The sequence below is a fragment of the Nicotiana tomentosiformis genome, chromosome 8 (assembly GCF_000390325.3).
Source record: "Nicotiana tomentosiformis chromosome 8, ASM39032v3, whole genome shotgun sequence".
In the NCBI taxonomy this organism is placed as follows: Eukaryota; Viridiplantae; Streptophyta; class Magnoliopsida; order Solanales; family Solanaceae; genus Nicotiana; species Nicotiana tomentosiformis.
In genome coordinates, this window is record NC_090819.1 from 129,842,264 (window position 1) to 129,867,426 (window position 25,163).

A 25,163-nucleotide genomic window follows, 5' to 3' on the forward strand; every position below is an offset into this window, starting at 1 on the left:
TCCAATTGTCCTACATAATCTCATGCTAGCCAAGAACATTCAAATAAAATAGAATATTACATCAAACTTATAATATTACCTCTCAAAGGGATACATCCATCTGCATTGAACAGGCCCTCCAAGTCGTGCCTCGTGTACAAGGTGTATTGGAAGGTGTTCCATCACATCAAAGAAACCACATGGGAATATTTTTTCCATCTTACTAGAAATTACACGGATGTTCTGGTCCATCCGAAGTAGGTTTTCTTCCCTTAATGTGGTAGAACACAAGTCTTTGAAAAACAAACTAATCTCTGTGATGGGTTTCCAGATTCTTTCAGGCAAACCACAAAATGCAATAGGCACTAAGGTCTCCATGAAAACATGGCAGTCATGACTTTTCAAATGGCTCAACTTCCCTACCTCCATATCTATTTGTTTTTCAAGATTCGACACATAACCCTCAGGCATCTTCAATTTCGTAACCCAATCACAAATTTGTCGTATTTCCTCCAAAGTGAATGTGTAACTTGCTTTGGGTTTGAACACCTTACCATTGTTTGCTGTCTGCAAGTATAATTCAGGCCGCCTGCAATATTCTTGTAAGTCCATTCTAGCCTTCGGGTTATCTTTTGTCTTACCTTTAACATCCATCACTGTGTTGAACAAATTATCAAAATAATTCTTCTCAATATGCATGACATCAAAGTTGTGTCGGAGAAGATTATCCTTCCAATAAGGCAACTCCCAAAATATACTCTGTTTCGTCCAATTATGATTAACACCATATCCGGGGAATCTATAAGGTAGAGCCTTAGTAACTTTACTGAAGTTCTGGACCCTCTCCCAAATTTCCTCACCTGAAAGTATCGGAGGTGGAGAATCATATTCCACTTTATTCTTTTTGAATGCATTTTTTATCCTTCTAAACTCATGATCATCATGCAAGAATTGACGGTGACAATCAAACCATGATTGCTTTCGGCCATGTTTCAAAGTGAACGCTTTACTATTTTCCATGTAGTAAGGACAAGCTAGCTTCCCAGCAGTCATCCACCCAGACAATATTCCATATGCAGGAAAATCATTAATAGTCCACATTAAATTAGCACGCAGATTGAAATTCTGCTTGGTTGATATGTCATATGTTTCAACACCATCATACCACAATTGTTTTAGCTCATCAATCAAAGGTTGCAAATATACATCAATCAAACTTTTCGGATTACGTGGACCGGGGATAATACAATTTAAGAATATATATGGACTAGTCATACACAACTCAGGTGGTAGATTATAAGGTGTAAGAAAGACAGGCCAACATGAATATGGTGTCGCAGATATAGAAAAAGGCGTGAAGCCATCGGCACACAGACCTAACCGAATGTTCCTTGGTTCACTAGCAAAATCTGGATATGTCCTATCAAAGTGCTTCCAAGCTTCTCCATCTGAAGGATGACACATAACACCAGGTGGTCTTCTATTTTCAAAGTGTCATCTTATATGAGGAGCAGAACTCATCGACGCATATGACCTCTTTAACCTAGGTATAAGAGGTAAATAATGCATCGCCTTGACAACGACCATATTCCCGCTGGAAAGCCTCTTGAAACGAGGCTTTTCGCAAAATTTACAACTGTCTAAAGTTGCATCATCTTTATAATATAACATGCAACCATCTTCACAACAATCAATTCTCATTGACGAAAGTCCTAACTTAGAAACCAATCTCTTTGCCTTATAGAAATCACCAGGTAAGTTGATATTAGGGTCAACTAGTTCACTCATAAGGTCAATGAAAGAGTCCATGGCTGCTTGAGAAATATTCCAATTAGATTTGATACTTAGTAATCTAACTACAACAGACAGCTCAGAGTGCGGACTTCCTTCACGTAATGGAAGACTAACTTCCTCTAACTGTTCATAAAAATGTTTTGCGTCATCATTAGGAGTTTGTTCAATATTTTCATTGGACTCACCCCCGAAGTGCATCCCAAAAGCATCCGCAACCATATCCTGAATTCTAGAATCAAGATTTGTATTCTCCACCGACCTACTACTTTCACCAACAACCATGTTATGAAATATCCCACGGCTACCATCGATATCTCCATGATTAGTCCACACAAAGTAATTCTCTATAAACCCCTTCCTATAAAGATGAAGCTTAACTTCCTCCGATTTTTTAAACTTCATACAATCGCACCTAACACAAGGGCACCTAATTACTCCTTCACTTTGGTATGGTGGAAGTGACATTGCATGTCTAATAAAGTCATCAACCCCTTCTACAAAATCCTCCCGCAATCCCCGCCGATTAGGATAATTCCTATTGTACATCCAAGTACGATGTTCCATCTATACAAATAAAACAAGAATAAATTAATTTATTCTACAATTATAAATTAATTATATCCTTTTTAGTTAATTCAAGATAATTATTTTTTCCTAATTACACCAATTTATATCCTAAAAGTTCAATTCATATCCAAAAGGTCCAATTCATATCTTAAAAGTTCAATTCACAAGAACAAATCCTAAAAACTAAAATTTCAATTCATATCCTACGAGTTTAAACATAAACTAACTAAACTAAAGAAATTCAACCCATACCCTAAAAGTTCGATTCACAAGAACAAATTAATTTATTCTACAATTATAAATTAATTATATCTTTTTTAGTTAATTCAAGATAATTATTTTTTTCTAATTACACCAATTTATATCCTAAAAGTTCAATTCATATCCAAAAGGTCCAATTCATATCTTAAAAGTTCAATTCATATCCTAAAAGTTCAATTCACAAGAACAAATCCTAAAAACTAAAATTTCAATTCATATCCTACGAGTTTAAACATAAACTAACTAAACTAAAGAAATTCAACCCATACCCTAAAAGTTCGATTCACAAGAATAAATTAATTTATTCTACAATTATAAATTAATTATATCTTTTTTAGTTAATTCAAGATAATTATTTTTTCCTAATTACACCAATTTATATCCTAAAAGTTCAATTCATATCCAAAAGGTCCAATTCATATCTTAAAAGTTCAATTCATATCCTAAAAGTTCAATTCACAAGAACAAATCCTAAAAACTAAAATTTCAATTCATATCCTACGAGTTTAAACATAAACTAACTAAACTAAAGAAATTCAACCCATACCCTAAAAGTTCGATTCACAAGAACAAATTAATTTATTCTACAATTATAAATTAATTATATCTTTTTTAGTTAATTCAAGATAATTATTTTTTTCTAATTACACCAATTTATATCCTAAAAGTTCAATTCATATCCAAAAGGTCCAATTCATATCTTAAAAGTTCAATTCATATCCTAAAAGTTCAATTCACAAGAACAAATCCTAAAAACTAAAATTTCAATTCATATCCTACGAGTTTAAACATAAACTAACTAAACTAAAGAAATTCAACCCATACCCTAAAAGTTCGATTCACAAGAACAAATTAATTTATTCTACAATTATAAATTAATTATATCTTTTTTAGTTAATTCAAGATAATTATTTTTTCCTAATTACACCAATTTATATCCTAAAAGTTCAATTCATATCCAAAAGGTCCAATTCATATCTTAAAAGTTCAATTCATATCCTAAAAGTTCAATTCACAAGAACAAATCCTAAAAACTAAAATTTCAAATAATTGAAACACTAATCAATTGAAACTAATTCATAACTAATTAACAAAAACCTAAAAATAATAAATAAATGGGTTGTAATCCAAATCTAGAATTTTTAGGAGATGGAGAAGGAGAGGAGCGAGAGTGGCAGTGGCAGCGGCGAGGGCTGGGCGGTGGTGACGCGGGGTGGGGAATGGGATTTATGTGAGGGAAATAAAGAAGGAGAGGGGAAGATTTTGAGTGAGGAAAATAGAGAAGAGATGGGAAAATAAGAGAGAAATGGGGGTTTCCCCCGTTTTTCAATTCTCTGATTTCAGAATTACCGACCAAAGTTGGTCGGTAATTTTGGTCGGTACATTAAGTGTTGACCGTTTGACCAAAAACCGACCAACTTTGGTCGGTTTTTTTTAAAAAAAAAATTAAATTCTTTTTTTTTTGTGTTTTTTTCTTAAAATATTATAAACTATAAAAAATATATTATAAACTACAAGCATTTATTTTATTTAACTATGCAATTATTATAAATAATTATAAACTATAAGCATAATCTTTATAAATAATTATATTAACTATTTAATTTTAATAAATTATAATACCATCTATCTAAGTAAATTTTCTAAGTTATAATTAAGTATGTGAGTAATTTCTCTCACACACACATATACTATATTGTAATTGATGCTAATAACTTCTTTTTTCATTCGTTCATCACTAATAATGCATGACATAGATTAATCGATATATAGGTCGAGACGTTTTGATGAATCATCGATTAATATCCATCGATACATCTAAGTAAGTTATAAGTCGATGAATCAATTTAAAAATAGATATATTTGATGATAAAGTATATATACTAATTAGTATCTTCCCAAGTCTATCCTAAAAGAACCTGACTCTGTGGTCCTAGCGCTTCGTGTTCTTATATATATACACAAAAACACACTTCACTGTAATACTTTAACTATATATATAGCTTGTTATAGTATATGTTAGTGTGTGTATATATATAGCTTGTTAAAGTTTGAACATGTTTGACCTATTAATTTAACTCGTTTACTTAATACTAATAGCTTCTTTCGTTTATTTAATTTGTGATTCATATATATATATATATATATATATATATATATATATATATATATATATATATATATATATCAAAGATGTTTAGTATTAATTCTTTTATTTTTCATTCATTCATCACTAATATATATATATATATATATCAAAGATGTTTAGTATTAATTCTTTTATTTTTCATTCATTCATCACTAATATAATGCATGGCATAGCTAGATTAATCGATATAGGTTGAGACGTTTTGTTTTTACTATTAGTCGATATAGGTCAAACGTTTTATTTTTAATATTCATCGATGCATCTAGGTAAGTTATAAGTCGATGAATTAATTTACAAATAGCATGTTATATATAGCATATGTTAGTGTATTCATTATTTGTATTACAAAAGTGTTAACGAATTACATTTATATTATTTAGATAGTAAATATAAAAGTAATTCGAAAGTTTGACCCATGTTGACGTAATAACCGACTAACTTTGGTCGGTTATTTTGCAGAAAATAACAATTACCAATCAAAGTTGGTCGGTAAATGCTTCCCCTACATTAACCGACCAACGTTGGTCGGTAATTTTAAATATAAATTCTTAAATATTATAAAACATTTTAAATAAAATGAAGAAGAGTGGGGCAATTTACCGACCAACGTTGGTCGATATTTAGTTTAAAAAAATGTAAATTTTTTTCCCCAGTTTCCGTCCAACCCGGACGGTTTTTGATCGCTTTTTTTGACCGACCAACGTTGGTCGGAAATATTTGATCGATTTTTAGCAGATTTTTAGTAGTGACCTCGTCTCTTATTTGTGGCCAATAATATAATTGGGGGTTTCTAGTTCTAGCTTAGCCCGAGGCTAGAAGATAGGTGAATATGCCATGCATGATATATAATTCACTCATACGAAGAACGTGACAATTGGAGTTACGTTATTTAGGTTTGAGGGGCAAGTAACGGGGGTCATAGAGTACTACTACTGCCTTTCTTGTTATAGTTTTTTTCCTTTCGAAAGAGAAAAACAACAACAAAAACTAGCTAGAAATTTGCCAAATGCGATTGATAACATCACCAGACACAGACCGCAGCACATGAACACACCAGAATTATCAATCTGCAAGGCAACTCGACTCCACCAGTTCCTAGCCTTTCTTGTTATAGTTAGATACAATAAATTCCCTTGCATAGTTGAGATTAGGGTGAATTTGCATGCAATATGAAGAAGAGTGGTGGCTAGAAACTGATTAGGTTTTAAGAATAACAACGGAACGGTCCAAGAGAGTGTTGCTCTCTAATTATTATTGTTAGATATAAAATATTATCTCTAACCCCTAAACGTCAATTTATCAAACTCGTCGAATGCATAATTAAGGTGCCTATAAGTTCTTTCTTTCTTCAACTCTTTTTCTTTAATTAGCAAAAAAGAAAAAAAACACACACTCCTTATTATATCTGCATTTCTTTTACAATGTATCTGATAGAATATAATTGCGTCCACTCTAAACCTTTTGACCAACTTTTGCATGATTTTATCCATCAAAATAGCTTCTTGGACGAACTTGAATCTGTCCCCAACTACAGTCTAGTATTTCTTTTAAAGACTAATCTAGAATTGGAATTAGTGTAGTTTATTTTAAATATTTTTTTGTGTATATCGAGTCAGAGGCAATAAGTTGCAGAACCATCCTTCATCCGGGTACGAATGTACCGTTATAGGTACAGTCTTTTGATTGAAATCATAACTTTCGATGTGGAATATAATTTATATGTTAAAGATTCAATAAAATTACAATAAATATTAGAGATGAACGCATAACTTTAAAAATATAATGAGTTTAATGGATAAAACCTTAAAAGTTGTACTCATAGAACTTAAATCTTGGATTTGTCTCTATCTGCGTCGCTCACTTTACTAGAACATATGCAGATGTAATCAACAAGTACAAATAATAGATCTTGAACTCAGTAAATCGAATGAATTGTGGTAAAATACTGAACTTGAATTCATTATATTTAAATTCTGGATACGACTCGGCTGACCTAGTTTCCCACCTCAACACGCATGCCATCAACTTTATATCCCACAAACATGTCAAGTTTTATTCCTCTTCTATGATTGGCTTATCACCTATATAAATATATGTAAGTGCTAACTCGAGAGTGCTTAATCCTTACGTTTGAAGCACCTGCATAAAACAATTATACTATATGGCAAAAACTTTTCAACAAAAACCAAATGACCAAAGAGAAAACATGTCTACTTGTTTCAACCAAAAGAATATAAAGAGAGTAAAAGGAGTAGTAGTAGCCAAAACTATCCAAAACATATTCTCAAAACCTCATTTCCCAAAAGGGAATTCAATTTACTCTGAATATGAAGAAAAAGACAATAATATTCAAGAAAATGAAGCTAATGCTTTGTTTTCAGTCATTGGAATGACTTGTTCTGCATGTGCTGCTTCTGTGGAGAATGCCATAAAAAAACTTCCTGGAATTAAACTGGTTGTAATTGATGTTTTGAATAACAAAGCTCAAGTTATTTTCAACGCCAGTCTTGTCTATGTAAGTTTGCAACATCTCTCTCATAGTGGATTTTTTTCTTTTTATTTCCCATCTAAATTAGTAGGACCCCAAAGTGAGTACTTGACAATGGGTGGGAAAACCAAAAAAATTAGTACTCCTTCCAATTCACTTTAATTAATTTTTTGATCTTATTTTCACACATATTAAGGAATTCATATTTTAGCATTAATAAACAATGAAATTGACCATGTTAACCTTAATTTGTTTGTTGTAATTACAACAAATACTCCTAGGTTCTTTACTCTAAAGTCAACTTTTTCTTTCTTGATATCTGAAAAAATCAAATATTATGGACCATAAATAAATATAAAAAAATTAATTAAAGTAGACCGGAGGACCTGAGGGAGTAATATATATCTCGTATTTCCTTCCTTATTCAAATGCAATTCTTCAATGTTATAGTAATAGTTACACCAATTTATGATTGTTCATTCCTCCTCCGACCCCTTAAAACAAAAACAAAAAATGAAAGAAAACAGCAAAAATGGAATATCCTGTGAATGAATAAGAAAAGGAGGAGTTAGAACAAAATCACAAAGTTTTACCAACAAAAAAAGTGTAACTAAGTTTAACCAACATGTCAAAATTAAAAAATTCGCGAAGCAAAGACACACCAACTTCAACAAAATTAAGTGGTAGTTTTAACTTTCTAATCATAATCTATATTAAACCATGTAAATTAAAGAAATAATAGAGAAAATAATACGAGTATTCTAGACACCATTACAAAGAAACCTCAAACCCCAAATGCTAAAGCCCCAATGTTCACACAAAAGTTGAAATTATGAAAAGATATACTATCGTATACTTTCCGTTTCAATTTACGTGAACCTATTTCCTTTTTAGTATGTGTCAAAAAGAATGATTTATTTTCTTATTTGAAAATAATTTACCTTTATGCAATGATTTATAGTCATACAAAATATGTGACTCATTTAAACCACAATTTCAAAAGTCTTCTTTCTTTTCTTAAACTCCGTGCCTAGTCAAATAAGTTCACGTAAATTAAAACGGAGGGAGTATTTAACAAATTGATATAAAGTAAATATTTTTAAATAAAATAATTAACAAGACTCGTGTGTGTGTAAAGTAGGGGTGGGCGTTCGGTATTTCGGTACGGTATTTAATAATTACGGTTCGATATTTCGGTATTCGGTATATCAATTGTGCATATCAAATACCGTACCAAAATAGTTCGGTACGATTTGATATTTTCTTATTTGGTTCGGTACAATTTCGGTATGGTTTCGGTATTATACCAAAATCTTTCAAATCTCCCAAGATTATGCTATGCCTAATTGCGTATTGCCTAACATATCTTATGACTTCTGCTGAGAATTCAACCACTCAAAGGAAAACTCAAAGCCATTGTTGATTTGTTTCAAGAATAATTAGTTCGGTGACACTTTTTTTATTGCCAAATCAGAGAAGAGAAATGGAATTGATGGTGTATATTCCCCAAAAACAGTGATTCTTTAAATTTTCAAACTACTGTCCGTAAGTCTCTAAGCCTAAGGAGGTTGCTAGGCCCGCTAAGGGATTAGGGAATTAGGATTTAGGGGACTTGGGGTGTTGGGCTTAGGCTTATTGGGCTGGAAAATAAAAATATAGGTGGGATTGGACTTAAATATTTCGGTATATCGAAATATCAAAAACTCAATACCGAATACCGTATCGAAATATTAAAAATTCAATACCGAATACCGTACCAAAATACCGAAATTTCTGTACTGAAGTACACCGAAATATCGAAAAAATCGAAACCGAAATACTAAATTAATTCGATTCAGTTCGAAATTCGGTTTTTATGCCCAACCCTATGTAAGTGTTTGTAAACTTGAGATATGATTGGAAGTTGCCGACTGTAAAGCATTAACCGAATCCATGCGCTCTAGTGGAGAAATATTTGTATCTTCTTTTTCTAAAGAATGTTTGCCTTTTTTCCTTTCTAGTGTTTTGTGCCAGCCTCTCAGATTCCTCATACACAGTTAAGAAATTTTAAGGTGCATATAGAAAAAATTAAAACTTTTTCTTTTCCAGAAGTGGATACGGGTGTTGATAATTATCAAAGATTATCCACAAATCCCACTTTAATTAGACAAAGACTAATGGTAAAATATATGAAAATCTGTACATCTTATTCTAAATGCTCCTTCTATTTAACAACTTTAATAAGTTGAAAGTTGCTAACTTTAATAATTAAGCTGCAATAAGGTACATCAAAATTCAAAACATAGTATCATAGATATAACACTATCCTGGTTGTTCAATATGTTTGGTTGGTGTGTGGTTTCTCAAAAGGGGGTTTCTTCTACTAGGCACTTTGTCTTTACAGCTATATAACTGTAAAGGCCTAGTACTATTGTTCGTTTTAGGCTTAGCCCGCACGGCTTTAAAATGTATTATTAGGGTCTAAGTCATGTTTATTTATATTTCCAACATTTCTCTCATGTTTTGTCCATATGAGATTCGCGTAGGGTGTCCCAGTAATCTTGTGAGGATAAGAAAATCTCCAAGAATTATTCTTACATAGTTGAAATGTTTCATGGTAAAATATGACTAGGAGGAGATGATCCGCGAGACCATAGAGGACGTCGGATTTCAGGCCAAATTGTTAAAAGAAGAGATGAATCAGAAGTCCTCTCAAGTATGCAGGATTCAAGTAAATGGAATGACTTGCACTTCTTGTTCCACAACTCTTGAATCAGCATTGCAGGTAATCCCTGGTGTACATAAAGCACAAGTCGCATTAGCAACTCAAGAAGCTGAAATCTGTTATGATCCAAAAATAGTAGATTACAATCAGCTGTTAGAAGCTATTGGAAATACAGGTTTCGAAGGCAAATTGATTAGTACAGGAGACGATAAGAGTCGTATACTGCTAAAAGTTGATGGAGCTAACACTGAGAATTGTGTTAAACTGATAAAGAATTCTCTTCTTGAACTTCAAGGAGTTCAAGAGATAGACTTAGACCTGCAGCTCAAAAAATTATCAGTCACTTATAGAGCAGATGTAACAGGACCGAGAGACTTTATTCGTGCAATCGAATCAACTGGATCAGGATGTTTCAAAGCATCTATATTTCCTGAGGGAAGAGAAAGAGACGAACATAGACATCAAGAAATCAGGCAATACCATAGAGCTTTTCTTTGGTGTTTAGTATTTACAGTTCCCGTCTTTTTTACTTCAATGGTTTTTATGTATATTCCTGGTTTGAAAAATGTATTGGAAACTAAGGTTGTCAACATGCTAAACATTGGAGAGGTTCTGAGATGGGCATTATCTACACCAGTACAGTTCATCATTGGTCGAAAATTCTATATTGGTGCCTATATTGCCTTAAGCCATGGTTATGCAAATATGGATGTTCTTATTGCATTAGGAACAAATGCAGCTTACTTTTATTCAGTCTATTCAGTACTAAGAGCTGCTACTTCTCCAACTTTCAAAGCTAGTGACTTTTTTGAGACTAGCTCAATGCTTATCTCGTTCATTCTACTTGGGAAATATCTGGAAGTTTTGGCTAGAGGAAAGACATCTGAGGCCATTGCCAAGCTCATGGATTTGGCCCCAAAGACTGCAACAATGTTAACAATAGATGACAAAGGCAATGTGGTAAATGAGGAAGAAGTTGATAGCAGATTGATACAAAAGAATGATGTGATTAAAACCATTCCAGGTTCAAAAGTGGCTTGTGATGGTCTTGTCATCTGGGGACAAAGCCATACAAATGAAAGCATGATAACAGGAGAATCTCGTCCGGTCACAAAAAGGACGGGTGACATGGTGATAGGAGGGACTTTGAATGAGAATGGGGTGTTACACATCAAGGCAACAAGGGTTGGGTCAGAGACTGCTCTATCGCAGATTGTTCGGTTGGTTGAATCAGCACAAATGGCTAAAGCTCCTGTGCAGAGATTTGCTGACCACATTTCCAAGTACTTTGTGCCTCTTGTGAGATTAAGCACCCCTTACATGTCATTGTTGTCTACGTATATATATATAACTAACCAATTATATCTAGGTTTGGCTGAAAATTAGTGATTGATTCCAATTTCTCAGGTCATTGCTCTCTCATTTTGTACTTGGGTTTCTTGGTTTTTAGCTGGAATGTTTAAAGCTTATCCAAGAACTTGGATTCCTTCTTCCATGGATAGCTTTGAGCTTGCCCTGCAGTTTGGCATATCGGTCATGGTGGTAGCCTGCCCCTGCGCACTCGGCCTAGCTACTCCCACTGCCGTTATGGTCGGTACTGGAGTTGGCGCTTCCCTTGGTGTCCTCATTAAAGGTGGTCAAGCATTGGAGAGTGCACGAGAGGTATGAGTTCAAACTCTTTCTTCTTAATAACAATCTTAATTTTGTTAATGAACTTTGTTGTAAACTGTTTCATTCTACAGGTGAACTGTATAGTTTTTGACAAGACGGGCACTCTTACTATTGGTAAGCCTATGGTTGTCAATACTAGGCTTTTCAAAACTATGGTACCTCAAGAATGCTATGAACTTATTGCTGCTGCTGAGGTAGGATATTGTGTTGTTTATGATTCTTCATTGGGAAGGTCAATTCATACCCTTAATAAAAAAACTAACATAAATGACTACTAGTAGCTATCTTTTGGAATTTGAAAGGTTTCAATGCCAAGAAAAGTTGTTAGCCCTTAGTTACCAAAATGCCAACAATTTAAGTGTCTTCTACTGCATTTTAACTTGACAGGTAAATAGTGATCACCCCTTAGCCAAGGCAATTGTTGAGTACGCGAAAAAATTGAGAGGAAGTGAGGAGAAACTTATCTGGCCTGAAGCCTTGAACTTTGAGTCCATAACTGGTCAAGGTGTGAAGGCTATCATCTGCAACAAAGAAGTGATTGTGGGGAACAAAAGCTTGATGCTAGAGGAGGAGATTGCCATTCCAGTTGAAGCTGAAGAAGCATTAGCAGAAACAGAAGGACTGGCTCAAACCGGCATCCTAGTATCTATCGATAAAGAGCTGATAGGTGTTCTTGCCATTTCCGATCCATTGAAGCCAGAGGCTCCAGAAGTCATCTCCATTCTAAAATCCATGAACATTGAGAGTATGATAGTAACAGGCGACAACTGGGGAACAGCAAATGCCATAGCCAAGCAAGTTGGAATTGACTCAAAATATGTTGTAGCAGAAGCCAAACCTAAGCAGAAAGCTGAAAAAGTGAAGGAACTACAGGTAGAAGCTAATGTTCAGTTACTCTCAGCTTTTCATCATTCAAACATCTATCTTCTTCACATGCTTCAACTGTTCCATTTAAGGGGTTAATCTCACGTGTAGTCATTGAACTTTATCCTCTATAACAGCAGAGTCATGAAACTATTTGTCACTTTAAAGTAACTTGATTTTACCCACTGTAATAGTAGAGTCACAAAACTGTTTTTGTCACATTAAAGTAACTGAACTTACCCGATACGACAATAAAGTCACTCAACTTTACCCACTATAATGACAAAACCTACCAATCAAGGTGAATTCGCTGTTATAGGGGGTAAAGTTTGTGAATTTACTGTGACAGTGGGTAAGTTCAGTGACTATAATATGATAAAAAGTAGTTTGTAATTTTTCAGTGACCATACGTGAAACTAACTCCTAATGTTTAGTTACTGAACCTTTCATCATTCAAGCTATATCTTCTTTGCATGATTCAACAGTTCCATTTTAGTCGACCAGGAACTAGGCAAAGTTGTGGCAATGGTGGGAGATGGAGTTAATGACTCACCGGCACTTGTGGCTGCTGATGTAGGAATGGCAATTGGTGTAGGCACAGATATAGCAATTGAAGCAGCTGACATTGTTCTTATGAAGAGCAGCTTGAGTGATGTGATAACTGCAATTGATCTTTCCAAGAAAACCTTTAAGAGAATCCACCTCAACTACTTTTGGGCTTTGGGATATAACCTCCTTAGCATCCCAATTGCTGCTGGGGTTCTGTTCCCATTTACTGGTTTTCGCTTACCACCATGGGTTGCTGGGGCTGCAATGGCTGCTTCTTCAGTGAGTGTTGTTTGTAGCTCTCTTTTGCTGAAGAAGTACAGGAAACCTAAGAAGCTGAACACTCTTGATTTACACAGAATCATTGTTGAGTAATTCTTGGCTGCTAACTTAGTAGCAAACTAAACTCTGTAGATTTTTGGCCAATGGGAGAAAAAAGATACAGCCAGTGGATTATTTTCTGTTAAGTCATGTTCTTTATATATTATGTTCAACGAGAAAAAACTGGAAAAGCAAATAAAGGACACTTGAAACAACTGGTTGGGCTCTTTTTAGAACCCCTTATATCACTATAAGAAGACATAATCTTGAATGCAATTCCATACTCATATATCTGATACAGTAAAGTAATATAACAGATTTTATTGACAAGAGTCGGATCTCTCAACACTATTTCCTGGACCCAAAATTCTGTTACGATCCTTTTCCATAGGCAACAGTGAAAATGCACCAGAGGCGCTAGAAATAGAATTCAGTATTCATATATTTGATAAGTGAAGAAACAGATGTATAGCCAAGATTAAGGGGCTCTCAGCTTGTGTGATTACATATTTTGTGGACTAGGATTATCACATTGTACACTTATTTTACAAGTACATATACATAAAGATAATGAATCAGAAAAGCTTGGATCAGAATTCTCCTTCCTGTATCAGCTTTCACATACACGCTGTTCCGCAAATATTTATCACGTTATCCGCCATGGTGCACAGTGATTCTGCGAACACAATGCAGCACCTGGCTCCTAATTGCTATCTCACATCTTCGAATGCAAGTCAAATTTTCTGCTCGATTGAGGAATGCTACTTCCTACAGCATCTCTTTGCTTTTGGAGCTTCTCTTTAGCTTTGAAGAGGATTAAATGTACCTCTTGGAAATGAGGTTCCATGGCATTCTTTGTGTCATCAATCCACTTCAAAACTCTGTTGTATGGGCCTATTATCCGCTCACGATCCTTCGAATCAAGAACCTAAACTCACAGGAAAAAGAAGATTCTACAAGACGTGAGAACAAGTACTTTCTCCAAGTCCACTCAAGTGGATATACTTCCATCCTAAGAACCACAACCGAGAGAAAATCATCATTTCGTCATCAGCTATACTAGTAAAGACCATACCGAAGCATCTATAACTAAGGCACTTCATTATATAAAAAGATTTAGTCTTTTCAAACAAAAATAACTGGCTCACTGAAACTACTCATAGCAGAAGTGGAGAGAACAAGTAGAGAACTGACGGGAGGAAACAATTGGTGGCCATGAATTACCCTTTAACCCAACCTAGAGAAGAGAGCAGAATTATTATTACCTCTTTGTCTTGTAGAATAGGGACTTAAAAGGGCAACACTTATACCACCATGTGCAGTGGATTTATGGAAGTTTATATAAGCTGACAGAGGGGAAAGCAACCGTTAACACGGTTCTGAATGTCAATAACTACATTTTGAGACAAAACAATTAAGTCATGGTTTTGCATGTATGCATCATTTCCCTCTAAGGGGAAGTTCAGATATGATACAACAATAACAACAACAACAACAAACCCAGTGGAGTCCCACAAGTAGGGTCTGGGGAGGGTATTGTGTACGCAGACCTTACCCCTACCCATAGGAGGTAGAGAGGCTGTTTCCCGTAGACCCTCGGCTCAAGAAGTTCCGACATGATAGTTTACTGAAAATATCTACTTATAGAGTGCTCAAATAGCGTTCTAAGCAACAGATTCCTCTTGATAATTTATGCTTTGGATCAACAGAAGTAAAGCAACAGCAGGAAAAGGGAAAATCTCTATACCTCAAGTTGCATAATCTCACACACTAAGCTAAGATCTGCAATTGAAGGTTGGCCACTCCCAAGCAAAAACCGTCCTTTTTTCTGGAGCCAAACAGACTCGATCTTCGCAAGAGATGCCAAAAGGACTTTCTCAGCTTCTGCTGCTGCTTGTTGATTCAAAGGCAACCCAAATGCAGGAGCAAAAACAGTACTAAAGACATATGCAGCTGAAAACATAACCGCTGCTTCAGACAACTATTGGAAACAGCTAAAAGAGTGGCATATCAACAAGTAGTAATCACAGAACATTGGGGAAAAGACTATTTTATCATAGTGTTTTTAGTCACCGCCATTCTTGAATAAAAACTTTACCATCATTAAGTGGCTAGATTCACAATTAGAGGTTTGAGAAAGGTCAATTGTTTCAATCACAAGAAACAACTATTAAGATAGTCTAAGAAACTTGCAGGCTTGCAACAACTGTCTTACATTAGGTTAGTAGCAAGAATCTTAGTAAAGAGCATTATAAAAAGCCAGTTGCTCTTCTTTCAAAATGATCATACAGACAAAATTCCCCGATTAATTTCATTTTGGCTCGAAAAAAACAGCCTCCCCGTTAAATTAGCTCATGTAAGGCTAAGGCAAAGTAATAATTTTCCAACTGCAAACTAAGTAGGCGTTTGGACATAAGAATTGTAAAATTCGAAAAAATGGTGAAAAAATTTTCAACTGAAAATGGTATTTGAAATTAAGAGTTGTGTTTGGACATAAATTTCAGTTTGGGTTATTTTTGAAGTTTTGTGAGTGATTAGAGTGAAAATTTTGAAAAACAGTTTTTTGCAGTTTTTTAAATTTTCGAAAATTTCCAAAATGCATCTTCAAGTGAAAATTGGAAATAGTATGAACAAACGCTGATTTCGAAAAAAAGTGATTTTTTTTTGGAAAAATCTTCCATCAAATTTTATGTCCAAACGGACCCTAAAATAAACTCAATCTCTGATATAAGAACCTGCACCACGACGCAAGTTAGAGTGATGCCAATCCAACACAGAGTCGACCTTTGCTCTTTTGTATAAGTCAGCTGGGTACCTTCAATAGGATGGAGTAAGACACGAGTTAATAGCAGCTAAACCGAGCATTTTTTTATATGGAACTTAGATATATATGAGAAAATCACTAAATTTTTAATAACTATTGAATTATGAATCCATAACTTTAAAAGTGCAATGGGTCCAACGATGAGAACATAAAAATTGAAACTACCAAGTTTAAACCGTGGACCTGCTCGGGTCATGTTCCATATCAAGAAGAAGAGCTTTAAAGGGTACTCATTTCCATGATAAGAAACATTTGATTCAGGTTTAGTGGAAAACCTGAAGTTGCTGCACTTACCAATGATCTGCAACTCCTGGAAATGCACAAGCCAGATATCTAAGAATTGCATGACTGCACGCAGACAAAATTAGTTAGCTAGCTTTTGAACGTATCCAATATAAAAGATTATTTAACACAGTCCTGTCTCCACAGTAGTTACTTGTGCCCACACTGTACTAGCACAATACATATCAATCTTTACGAAAACGCTCTAAACGTAACAGAATTTTTCCTTCTTGTAGTTTATATGCACAGGTGAACATCAAAATATGAGCTTTTATGTGAATAAATCACTAAATATTAAGCTTTAGGATGCATGCAACACATACAATGAAAAGTAATCATTGACAAAGTTGTAATATTGGAAAATGCTAAAAATTTCAGCTCAAGGTGAAAATTACCTTTCAAAAAGCTTAAATCTTCCATCCATTATAGCTGGTACTTGCTTCATGGGGTTAACTTCTGAAGATGAATTCACAGGAAACTATTGAAATTATCTTGAAATTAAGTAATAAATAATAATTCAGAAACATTTTTTTAGGAAAAAGTAGAGTTAATAAAATGACAAACCTTTAAATTCAGGAGACAAGTGCTGGCGTTTGGAGAGGTTTATGTAGACCTCCTCAAAGTCTATCCCATTTAACCTTTTGAAAAAACTAATCTTTAGAAACTCTATTTTCAGCTTCATAACTAGAAACAAGAATCAAGGGTATCCCCAAAAGATAATAACAAGAAAAATTAAAATTAATCATTAACAACCACATTATAAGCTCTGAAGCTAGAAACAGAATTATGGAAATTCAAAGAAAATAAGAAAACTTTCTCACCGCTTAACTCTCTGGTAATCATTAAAAACTCCATTTTGAGCTTTGCAATTAGAAACATAATTAAGAGTATTCAAGGAAAATTAATAATAAAAACCACCCTTTTGAGTTTAAAAAATACTTACCGAATTAAGGGTGTTCAAAAAAATCTATACCTGTATTTATCTTTTTGGAGAATTACTCATTAAAACTCCATTTTGAGTTTTGAAATTAGAAACAGAATAATGATTATTCAAAAAAAATAAAAAAAAATAAAAACTTTCTGTCCCTTTTAACCAATTAAAAAAATCTCATTATGAGCTTCAAAACTACATATAAACTTAAGTGTGTTGAGAGAAAAAAATACTATCCCATCTAACCTGTTGGAAAATTAATCATTAAAACTACATTTTGAGCTTTAAAACTAAATAAAAATGAAGGGTATTCAAGGAAAACAAGAAAAAATTGAATCTTGATTTCAAGGAGAGAAATTATTAAAGAAAAAATGCTTACTTGCAGAAGATGAGAAGTGCACGAGAAGGTTGGGACATACGATCTACGTATAATTTCAGCGTCATCTTTTCTCCAAATCTATCCTTTTGCTAAATTTGCTAAATTTATAGTGTTGAAAATGGAATTAGCGCCACTCCTAAATTTGCTGCGGTTGGCGTTGGTAGCTAAGGTGGGATCCACCTTGACGGGTCAGATAAGGCTGAGGCCCAATATTAGTTGGGGGTTGCCCGTTTGGGAATTAGCCCAAATAACCGTCCACCCAATCGTTTAAACTAAAAATAATCGACTAAGGTACAATATATGTATAATTTATATATTATATATGTATAATTATGTATAATCAATTTATAATATATATATGTGATTAGAAAAAATAAACTGTAAATATGACTGACTATTTGCGTAAAGATCTCCACCTTTTCCACTAGCATAGAAACAGTGAAGTTGAAGTGATGTCTAAATGAAAATAATTTAATTATTTAGGTTTGATGATTAATATAAGAAGATATTATCTATTGTATCAAAATAGGATAAATGAAATGCAAAAATACTACCAGAATGTTATGTAATTAATACCTATCGAAGTAAAAGACATGTTATAAAGAGCCGTTGTAAGACCAGTAATGTTATTTAAGCCTCTAAGTTTAACATATCCATAAAATGAGTTTCGTTAAGATACGAATGCTAAGATAGATATATTGTAATATAAAAGTAGATGAGATTAAAAATGATCACATTCAATAGATGCGCACACATAGACAAAACAAGAAAAGGTCATTTGAGATGGTCTAGTCTGTTCAATGTCAAGCTTCAAATATATGTGAAATCATGGTGAGCGAAGATATTAAAAGTGTAAGAGATAGACCTAAAATTTTAGGAAAGGAAGGTGTCATGAGAGCCTTACACTTTATTATTGGAATCCAAGCAGACCTAGCGAAAAATAGGCATAGCGAAAATATTATATCCAATTGATACCAATTAATTGGGATTAAGTTTGATTATGTTAGTATCCAATCTAATATTTTCTAGGACTTTTCCAGTTTAATTAGAGATCTATAAGCCACTAGAGAAACTTTTTTTTTAAAAAAAAACTTCTAGCATTTTTCAATATATGATATTAAATTGAGAGAAGCTTAAATTGAGTGACTTCACTAATGAAAAAGAAGTGCAAGATAGTTTTGTAATCTTGTATGACAAGGCATAAAATTCAAAGACAAATAGGCGCCAGAAATAGTTTGCCTTGCAAGTGACATTCTTGGATAAAATTCAAAGCTCATACATTTGAAACAGTGAAAACATAACAGATTTATTGCCATTTGCCAAGATTAAGGGAAACTCAGCAGAAAAAAGGTTTCCCACAAGACCTCAGAATCAAGTGCATTCATCAGTGGATAGACTTCTATCCTATATAAGATAGAAACACAACCGAGAGAAATCATCATTTCACTATCAGAAATACTAGTAATGACTATAGGGAAGCATCTATAAGGCATTTTATTATATCGAAAGATTTAGCCTTTTCAAATAAAAATGATTCGCTGACTGAAACTACACCCCCTTTTCCCTAGGGACAAATGACATGCATCGAGAAGCCATTGGGAGGGGTGGGGGAATCGATTAAGAGAATTAATTAGGTGTTGTAAGCCTAAGATTTTCTAGTATGTTTGTACGTTTGGACAGTGCAAGAAAATATGATTGATTGTTTCGCTTGCTTGGTGACAAAATAAACAAGCTGCTTCCGATAGTACACCTATGTGGTGAAGTGAAGATGTTGACGAATAGGTAGGAAGTTATGCGTGAGTAACCATAGAAATGATTTAATTTTTGGGGGTAACTGGCAGTCGCCAAAGCCATGCATGTATAAGGGGTTTGATGTTCCGTATTAGCTATGGATTTAAGGGTAGCAAGTGGGCCGGGTTCGGTCCTAAGTGGGCTTCGCGGGTCCGGTCCTATGCGGGCCGATCCTAAATGGTCCCGGGCTTCGCGAGCTTATTGCTGGAACCGGCTCGGGACCGGGACCACGAACTAACGGTCTCGGGTTAAGTGGGCCGGTCCCGGGCCTAAACGGGCCCAACAGAAACTTTGTATTTTTAATTTTTTTTTATAGAAGTTAGAGAAAAAAATAGTAATAAATATATATAAGCTATATTCGATTTATATACTATATATACATCTTAAAATATATATATACTATATTATATATACATAGTATACATCTTAAAATATACTATATATACATCTTAAGATATACTATATATATATAGTATAGTATAGTAGATCTTAAGATATATATACATCTTAAGATATATATACATCTTAAGATATATAAGCTATATATATATATAGTAAGATGTATATATAGTATATCTTAAGATATATACTATCGAATATGACTTATAAACTATGTATATATATTATAGTATATATATAGTATATTATAGTATATATATACATCTTAAGATATATATATATATATATATATATATATATATATACACACACACACACACAATACTATATATACATAGTATATTCGATATACTCGATATACATATATATATATATAAGCTTATATATATATATACTATACTATATTATATATACATCTTAAGATATATATAAGCTATATTCGATTTATATACTATATATACATCTTAAGATATACTATATATACATCTTAAGATATACTATATATACATGTATATCTACTATACTATATATATATCTAGTATACTATGTATATATAGTATATCTTAAGATGTATATATTGTATAGTATAGTATATATAGTATATCTTGAGATGTATATATATCTTAAGATGTATATATAGTATATCTTAAGATGTATATATAGTATAGTATATATAGTATATCTTAAGATGTATATATAGTATATCGAATATAGTTTATATATCTTAAGTTGTATATATAGTATATATATACTATACTATAGTATATAAGCCGTATTCGATAGTATATATATAGGCTTATATATATATGTATATCGAATATAGCTTATATATCTTATGAGATATATATATAGTATAGTATAAATATAAGCTCTTATATATATATACTATACTATATTATACTATATGTATAGCTTAAGATATATAAAAAGACAAAAATATTATAAAGAGATATTCAAACCAATGCGTTATATTTTTATTATAGCATTAAAAATCATGGCAATATCTTTCTTAGTCTTCCTCCCCCTATGGAATGAGCACAACAAGGTGCTAATACCACCATTGAGAAGAAAAAGAAACTAATCAAGATGTGCCAAAATACAAGTTACATATTAATTTACATGGTATCTCTTACAAATTTCATAAATCCTTCAAGGTCCGGAAGAATTTCCGTTGGTGGTGGCGGAAATGAAGCTTGGTCATCACCGCTTCCAGGCGAAGCATCATCCTCCGCAAGTTCAGCTAGCATTTCTTCGTAAGCTTCGTCTACCTCTGGTTGTGACTCAGCAAGTCCAAAAATTCTTCTTTCCGAACGGATCCAATCTCTGAAAAGTATTGATTTTTCCAAACTCTCCCTCATAGATGCTCTATAATCACCGAGTTGAAGTCTTGCTTGACTGAAAGCGCTCTCTGATGCCACTGTTGAAGCTTGAATAGTTAAAATATCTCGGGCCATCCTTGAAAGAATTGGAAAGTGTTTTTCTTTGTCCTTCCACCATTCCAAAATATTAAAGGAGCCGTCGGGATTCACTTCCTCAATTCCCTGTGACAAATAAATTTCAAGCTCATTTAGTTGTGAAAAATCACTAGTACTAGAACCTTGAGAACTCCTGAACCCTGCCTAAGCACTAAGTGCTCTTACTCCTGCAGTTCTTTTAGATGATTGAGAACTAGAAGAAGAAGGAGTTGGAACATTTGGTCTAGCATGATCTAATGCAACTTGATAAGCATTATAAATAGTTTGAACATTTATTTTAATTGAGGCTATTGCGTTCGGAAGTTTAGACAACTCCTCATCTTCAAGTGCTAAACCATTATAAACAGTTTCATACCAAAATTGAGGACCTCCTAATTTCATAGTAGGATTTAACAATGCAGCAATACCATAAATAGGGAGAATAGGAAAAAACTATTTTTAAAACTTTTTTCTCATGGAATCAATAGTAAGTTGATAAATTTCCCCACCCTCTGAAAAATGATCAAACAAATTTGCAAGTTCTGCAATATAAACTAAACAGTTAGAAATAGTAAGATAATATTGCCCAGAAAATTCATTTGTAGCAATATGGAATTTTTCTAAAAAATATACAAGCATTTTAATATTAGCCCAATCCGCATTTGTAAGGTACTCATCATCATCACTTACATGAGCATTAAACGTTGAGTTTATGGGGTTTCTATATTCATATGCAATAACTAAACTTTCATACATGTAATTCCATCTAGTTGGACAAGGTTTAGGAACCTTTCTTTCTCTTAGGCTAAATTCATCGCATCTTTTAAAATATTCTCTAAGTCAACTTCTACGGTTTGAATAAAAAAGCCAATTAAGACCCATTTTAACCTTTTCAATTTCAACATTTAAAATTCGCATACCATCACCCACAATTAAATGGTAAATATGACAAATACATCTAACATACAAAAATGTTACTAAATACAGGACTTAGTATAGTGGTAAGCAAGGCTACAACATTTGTGTTACTAGTAGCATTATCCATTGAAACTGACATTATTTTATCACTAATGCAAAAATATCTACAAATATCCACAACCGTGCTAGAAATAAACTGCCCTGTGTGACGTGAATTAATTATTCTATAAGCAATAATGCGCTTTTGCATTATCCAATGCTCATCAATCCAATGACTGATAACAGGAAGGTAATCACAGTCATTACCACTTCTACCAATATTAGTTGTAATAGCAAGACGATAATTTATATGAGTAAATAAATAGCGCAAATATTGTTCATATTCATGTTTATATTTATAAATATCACTATTTATGGTTGTGCGAGGAAAACCTTTATAAGTAAGATTATAAATTTTTCTAATATAATGCACAAAGTGGGGGTTAGAAGGAAAACTATAAGGTAAGCACATAACAGTGACCATTTTTGCCAATTCTTCCCGATCTTTTTTTGGATCATAATATAAAATACCACCGGTAACAGTGTTAATTCCCGGTTGAAATTGATTTGACCCGGTACTAAGATCAGCCTGATTAGGTGCACTTGTCCCCTCAGCCAAAGCTTTCATACGAAAATATCTAGCTTTATCTTGAGGGTGTAGCAATATGTGTCTAGTCAAACTTCCCGTCCCCCCCGACTTCCATCCGACTTCCAACATATTGAAAAACTAACTCTTTGCCACAAGTTTTACACTTAGCCCTATTTTTTTCTCTTAGTTGAGTAAATAATTGCCAAACAAGAGATGTTTCTGCCCGTTTAAAAGGTTGTCTAGAAAAAGTAGTGGCACTAATAGGAGGGTCAGACGGGGGATCGTCTAGATTATTATTAGTTGGGATAACTTCAGGAGCATGACTAGTGGGTGTATCATCATCCGGTTGCGTTTCATCAAAATCTATTTCTTCATCATCATTTTCATCAATAGTTGGATTACCATAAAGAGCATTCATATATTCATGGTTTAATTGTTCACCGGGTGCAATATTATGGAAAAATTGACTCTCGGTAAATTGTAATAAACTATTATCGCTATCAAGAATAGGAGGTGTATGACGGGTAACATGTTTGGGTCGGGGAGCCGGGGGAAGTGGAGGAGGAACATATTGGCCACTAGATTCACCACTCTTCGATTTTCCCTTATTTTTACTAAACATATTTTTTAAGGAATAAGCCATCTTAATTAATCAAGCAAAGTAAATAAAACAAACAAAATTATAATATTAAAACTTAAGAGTTGGAACGAGTTTACCGAATTGACGAACAACTTGTTGGAAATTGATTATCGTTGAAGACTTCAATTCACCAACTTCACAATTGTTTCACAAATTGTAACAATAAAGTAAGCAATAGTAGCAATTATAGAAGTAAATTAGAGAGAGATTGTGATAGATTGATGATTTTGTAAGAAAAAATGAAATAATAATGGGGTATTTATAGTTGAAAATAGGGGAAGAGTATAATTATAAAAAGTTTGGGATTAAAACAAAGTTGGGAGGTTAAATGGCTATTTCATAAATAGCCAACGACTATTTTTTTTTTTTTTTTTTAAAATAGCCGTTGGGTCCGCTAGGCCCGCTAAGGGACCGGCCCACGAGCCCGGACCAGGCCTGTTAAAATCGGACCAAACGATTCTGGCCTGTTTAGCCGTTTGGCCCGCAGTCCCGGGCCTGGACCGGCCCACTTACCAGCCTTATATAAATTTATGGAGTAGAGCAACATACAATTAATTGGGCTGAGAATAAACCATTGTTTGTGAGAGCCCAGAATACACCATCAAATTGGGTGGTGTAGAGAGGGAAGTGGTGATTTTGTAGGAGAGCTTTGAAGCGGGGAGGAAAGTCAAAAGGGAATTTGTCTCAGTCCCAATACTATTATGTGCGAATATAATACGGTATTCAACTAAGCAAGATTGTTAGGTATATTTCTATCCTAACCGCGAAATCTTTTCTCGTGCCACGGGTTCAGAAACAAGCTCTCTCTAATTCCACTCTAATCTAAACACAGCTTTCCCAAGCCTAGATAGTAAATAGAACTCAAATGCTGGTCAAACAATTAAGCAATTATACCCAGAATTAGAGAAACAACCAAAGATGATAACTCGAATTAACGGTAATATAATTAATAAACTTCAATATTCATGACAAGCACAATTCAAAAACGCGAAGTTTAGTTCCACATAGACATGGTAGCAAAATAACAATTCATCCAAAGAAACGTAAAGATTATTAAGTTTGATGGAAGAAAGATGGAATCTGATGAATTCCGGCCTCCACGGCGGCTCCGTGCTCTCCGCTTGGTCCAAATTTTTTTTAATAAAAATTATGTTTAAAAACTATTTATAGGTGTAGGGAGAAGCATAAAGAAAATAATCAAGTCCAAAATAAAAAAAAGAAATAATCTCGACTAACACTCTCGCGTCGCTCGGCATATGGCGGCTGAATTTGACGCCTCACTTGTTTCCAATTGATTTGCTGTGCCAAACTTTCCAATTCTCGTTTCTGTTTTCTTTTCAAATCCTTTGCAATTGTTTCTTTTTGTCTTCGATCATTGTCTAATTATGTCATTATAATATTTTCAATCAATAAATAATCATGAACCATTCTTGTAGTGTATAAAATACACATAAACTTTTTACGTTACTCTCAATTTCATCTCCAAAGTATCTACACATAAAATAAATTCAATTAAGCATAAATATATTACAATTTAATATTAAAGCACCAAAATATAAGGTAAGCAATGCAC

General features: G+C 33.6%; 2 protein-coding genes across 6 annotated transcripts; one reads left to right on the forward strand and one right to left on the reverse strand.

The window, feature by feature from the left end:
* Positions 1-6,881: 6,881 nt before the first annotated feature.
* LOC104096190 (probable copper-transporting ATPase HMA5) lies at positions 6,882-13,559 on the forward strand. 4 transcript variants are annotated; one of them, XM_009602516.3, is made up of 6 exons: positions 6,882-7,265; positions 9,850-11,241; positions 11,350-11,604; positions 11,685-11,807; positions 12,001-12,486; positions 12,982-13,559. In XM_009602516.3, exons 1-6 carry the CDS (start codon positions 6,912-6,914, stop codon positions 13,396-13,398), a joined length of 3,027 nt encoding a protein of 1,008 aa, XP_009600811.1. In that variant the 5' UTR covers positions 6,882-6,911; the 3' UTR covers positions 13,399-13,559. The 4 variants fall into 4 exon arrangements, with proteins under 4 accessions (XP_009600811.1, XP_033512000.1, XP_033512001.1 ...); XM_033656109.2 differs by having other exon boundaries at positions 12,963-13,175; XM_033656110.2 differs by having other exon boundaries at positions 12,974-13,175.
* A 205-nt stretch (positions 13,560-13,764) lies between these two features.
* LOC104096189 (glutathione S-transferase T1-like) lies at positions 13,765-17,942 on the reverse strand. Of its 2 annotated transcripts, none has more exons than XM_009602515.4 (7): positions 17,761-17,942; positions 17,015-17,088; positions 16,846-16,906; positions 16,463-16,516; positions 16,080-16,159; positions 15,092-15,297; positions 13,765-14,272 (listed from the first exon to the last, which is right to left on the reverse strand). In XM_009602515.4, the coding sequence occupies exons 1-7, from the start codon at positions 17,823-17,825 to the stop codon at positions 14,060-14,062; spliced, it is 753 nt and encodes a 250-aa protein (XP_009600810.1). In that variant the 5' UTR covers positions 17,826-17,942; the 3' UTR covers positions 13,765-14,059. The 2 variants fall into 2 exon arrangements, with proteins under 2 accessions (XP_009600810.1, XP_033512004.1); XM_033656113.2 differs by lacking the exon at positions 17,761-17,942 and adding an exon at positions 17,272-17,726 and having other exon boundaries at positions 14,084-14,297; positions 17,015-17,134.
* Positions 17,943-25,163: the final 7,221 nt, after the last annotated feature.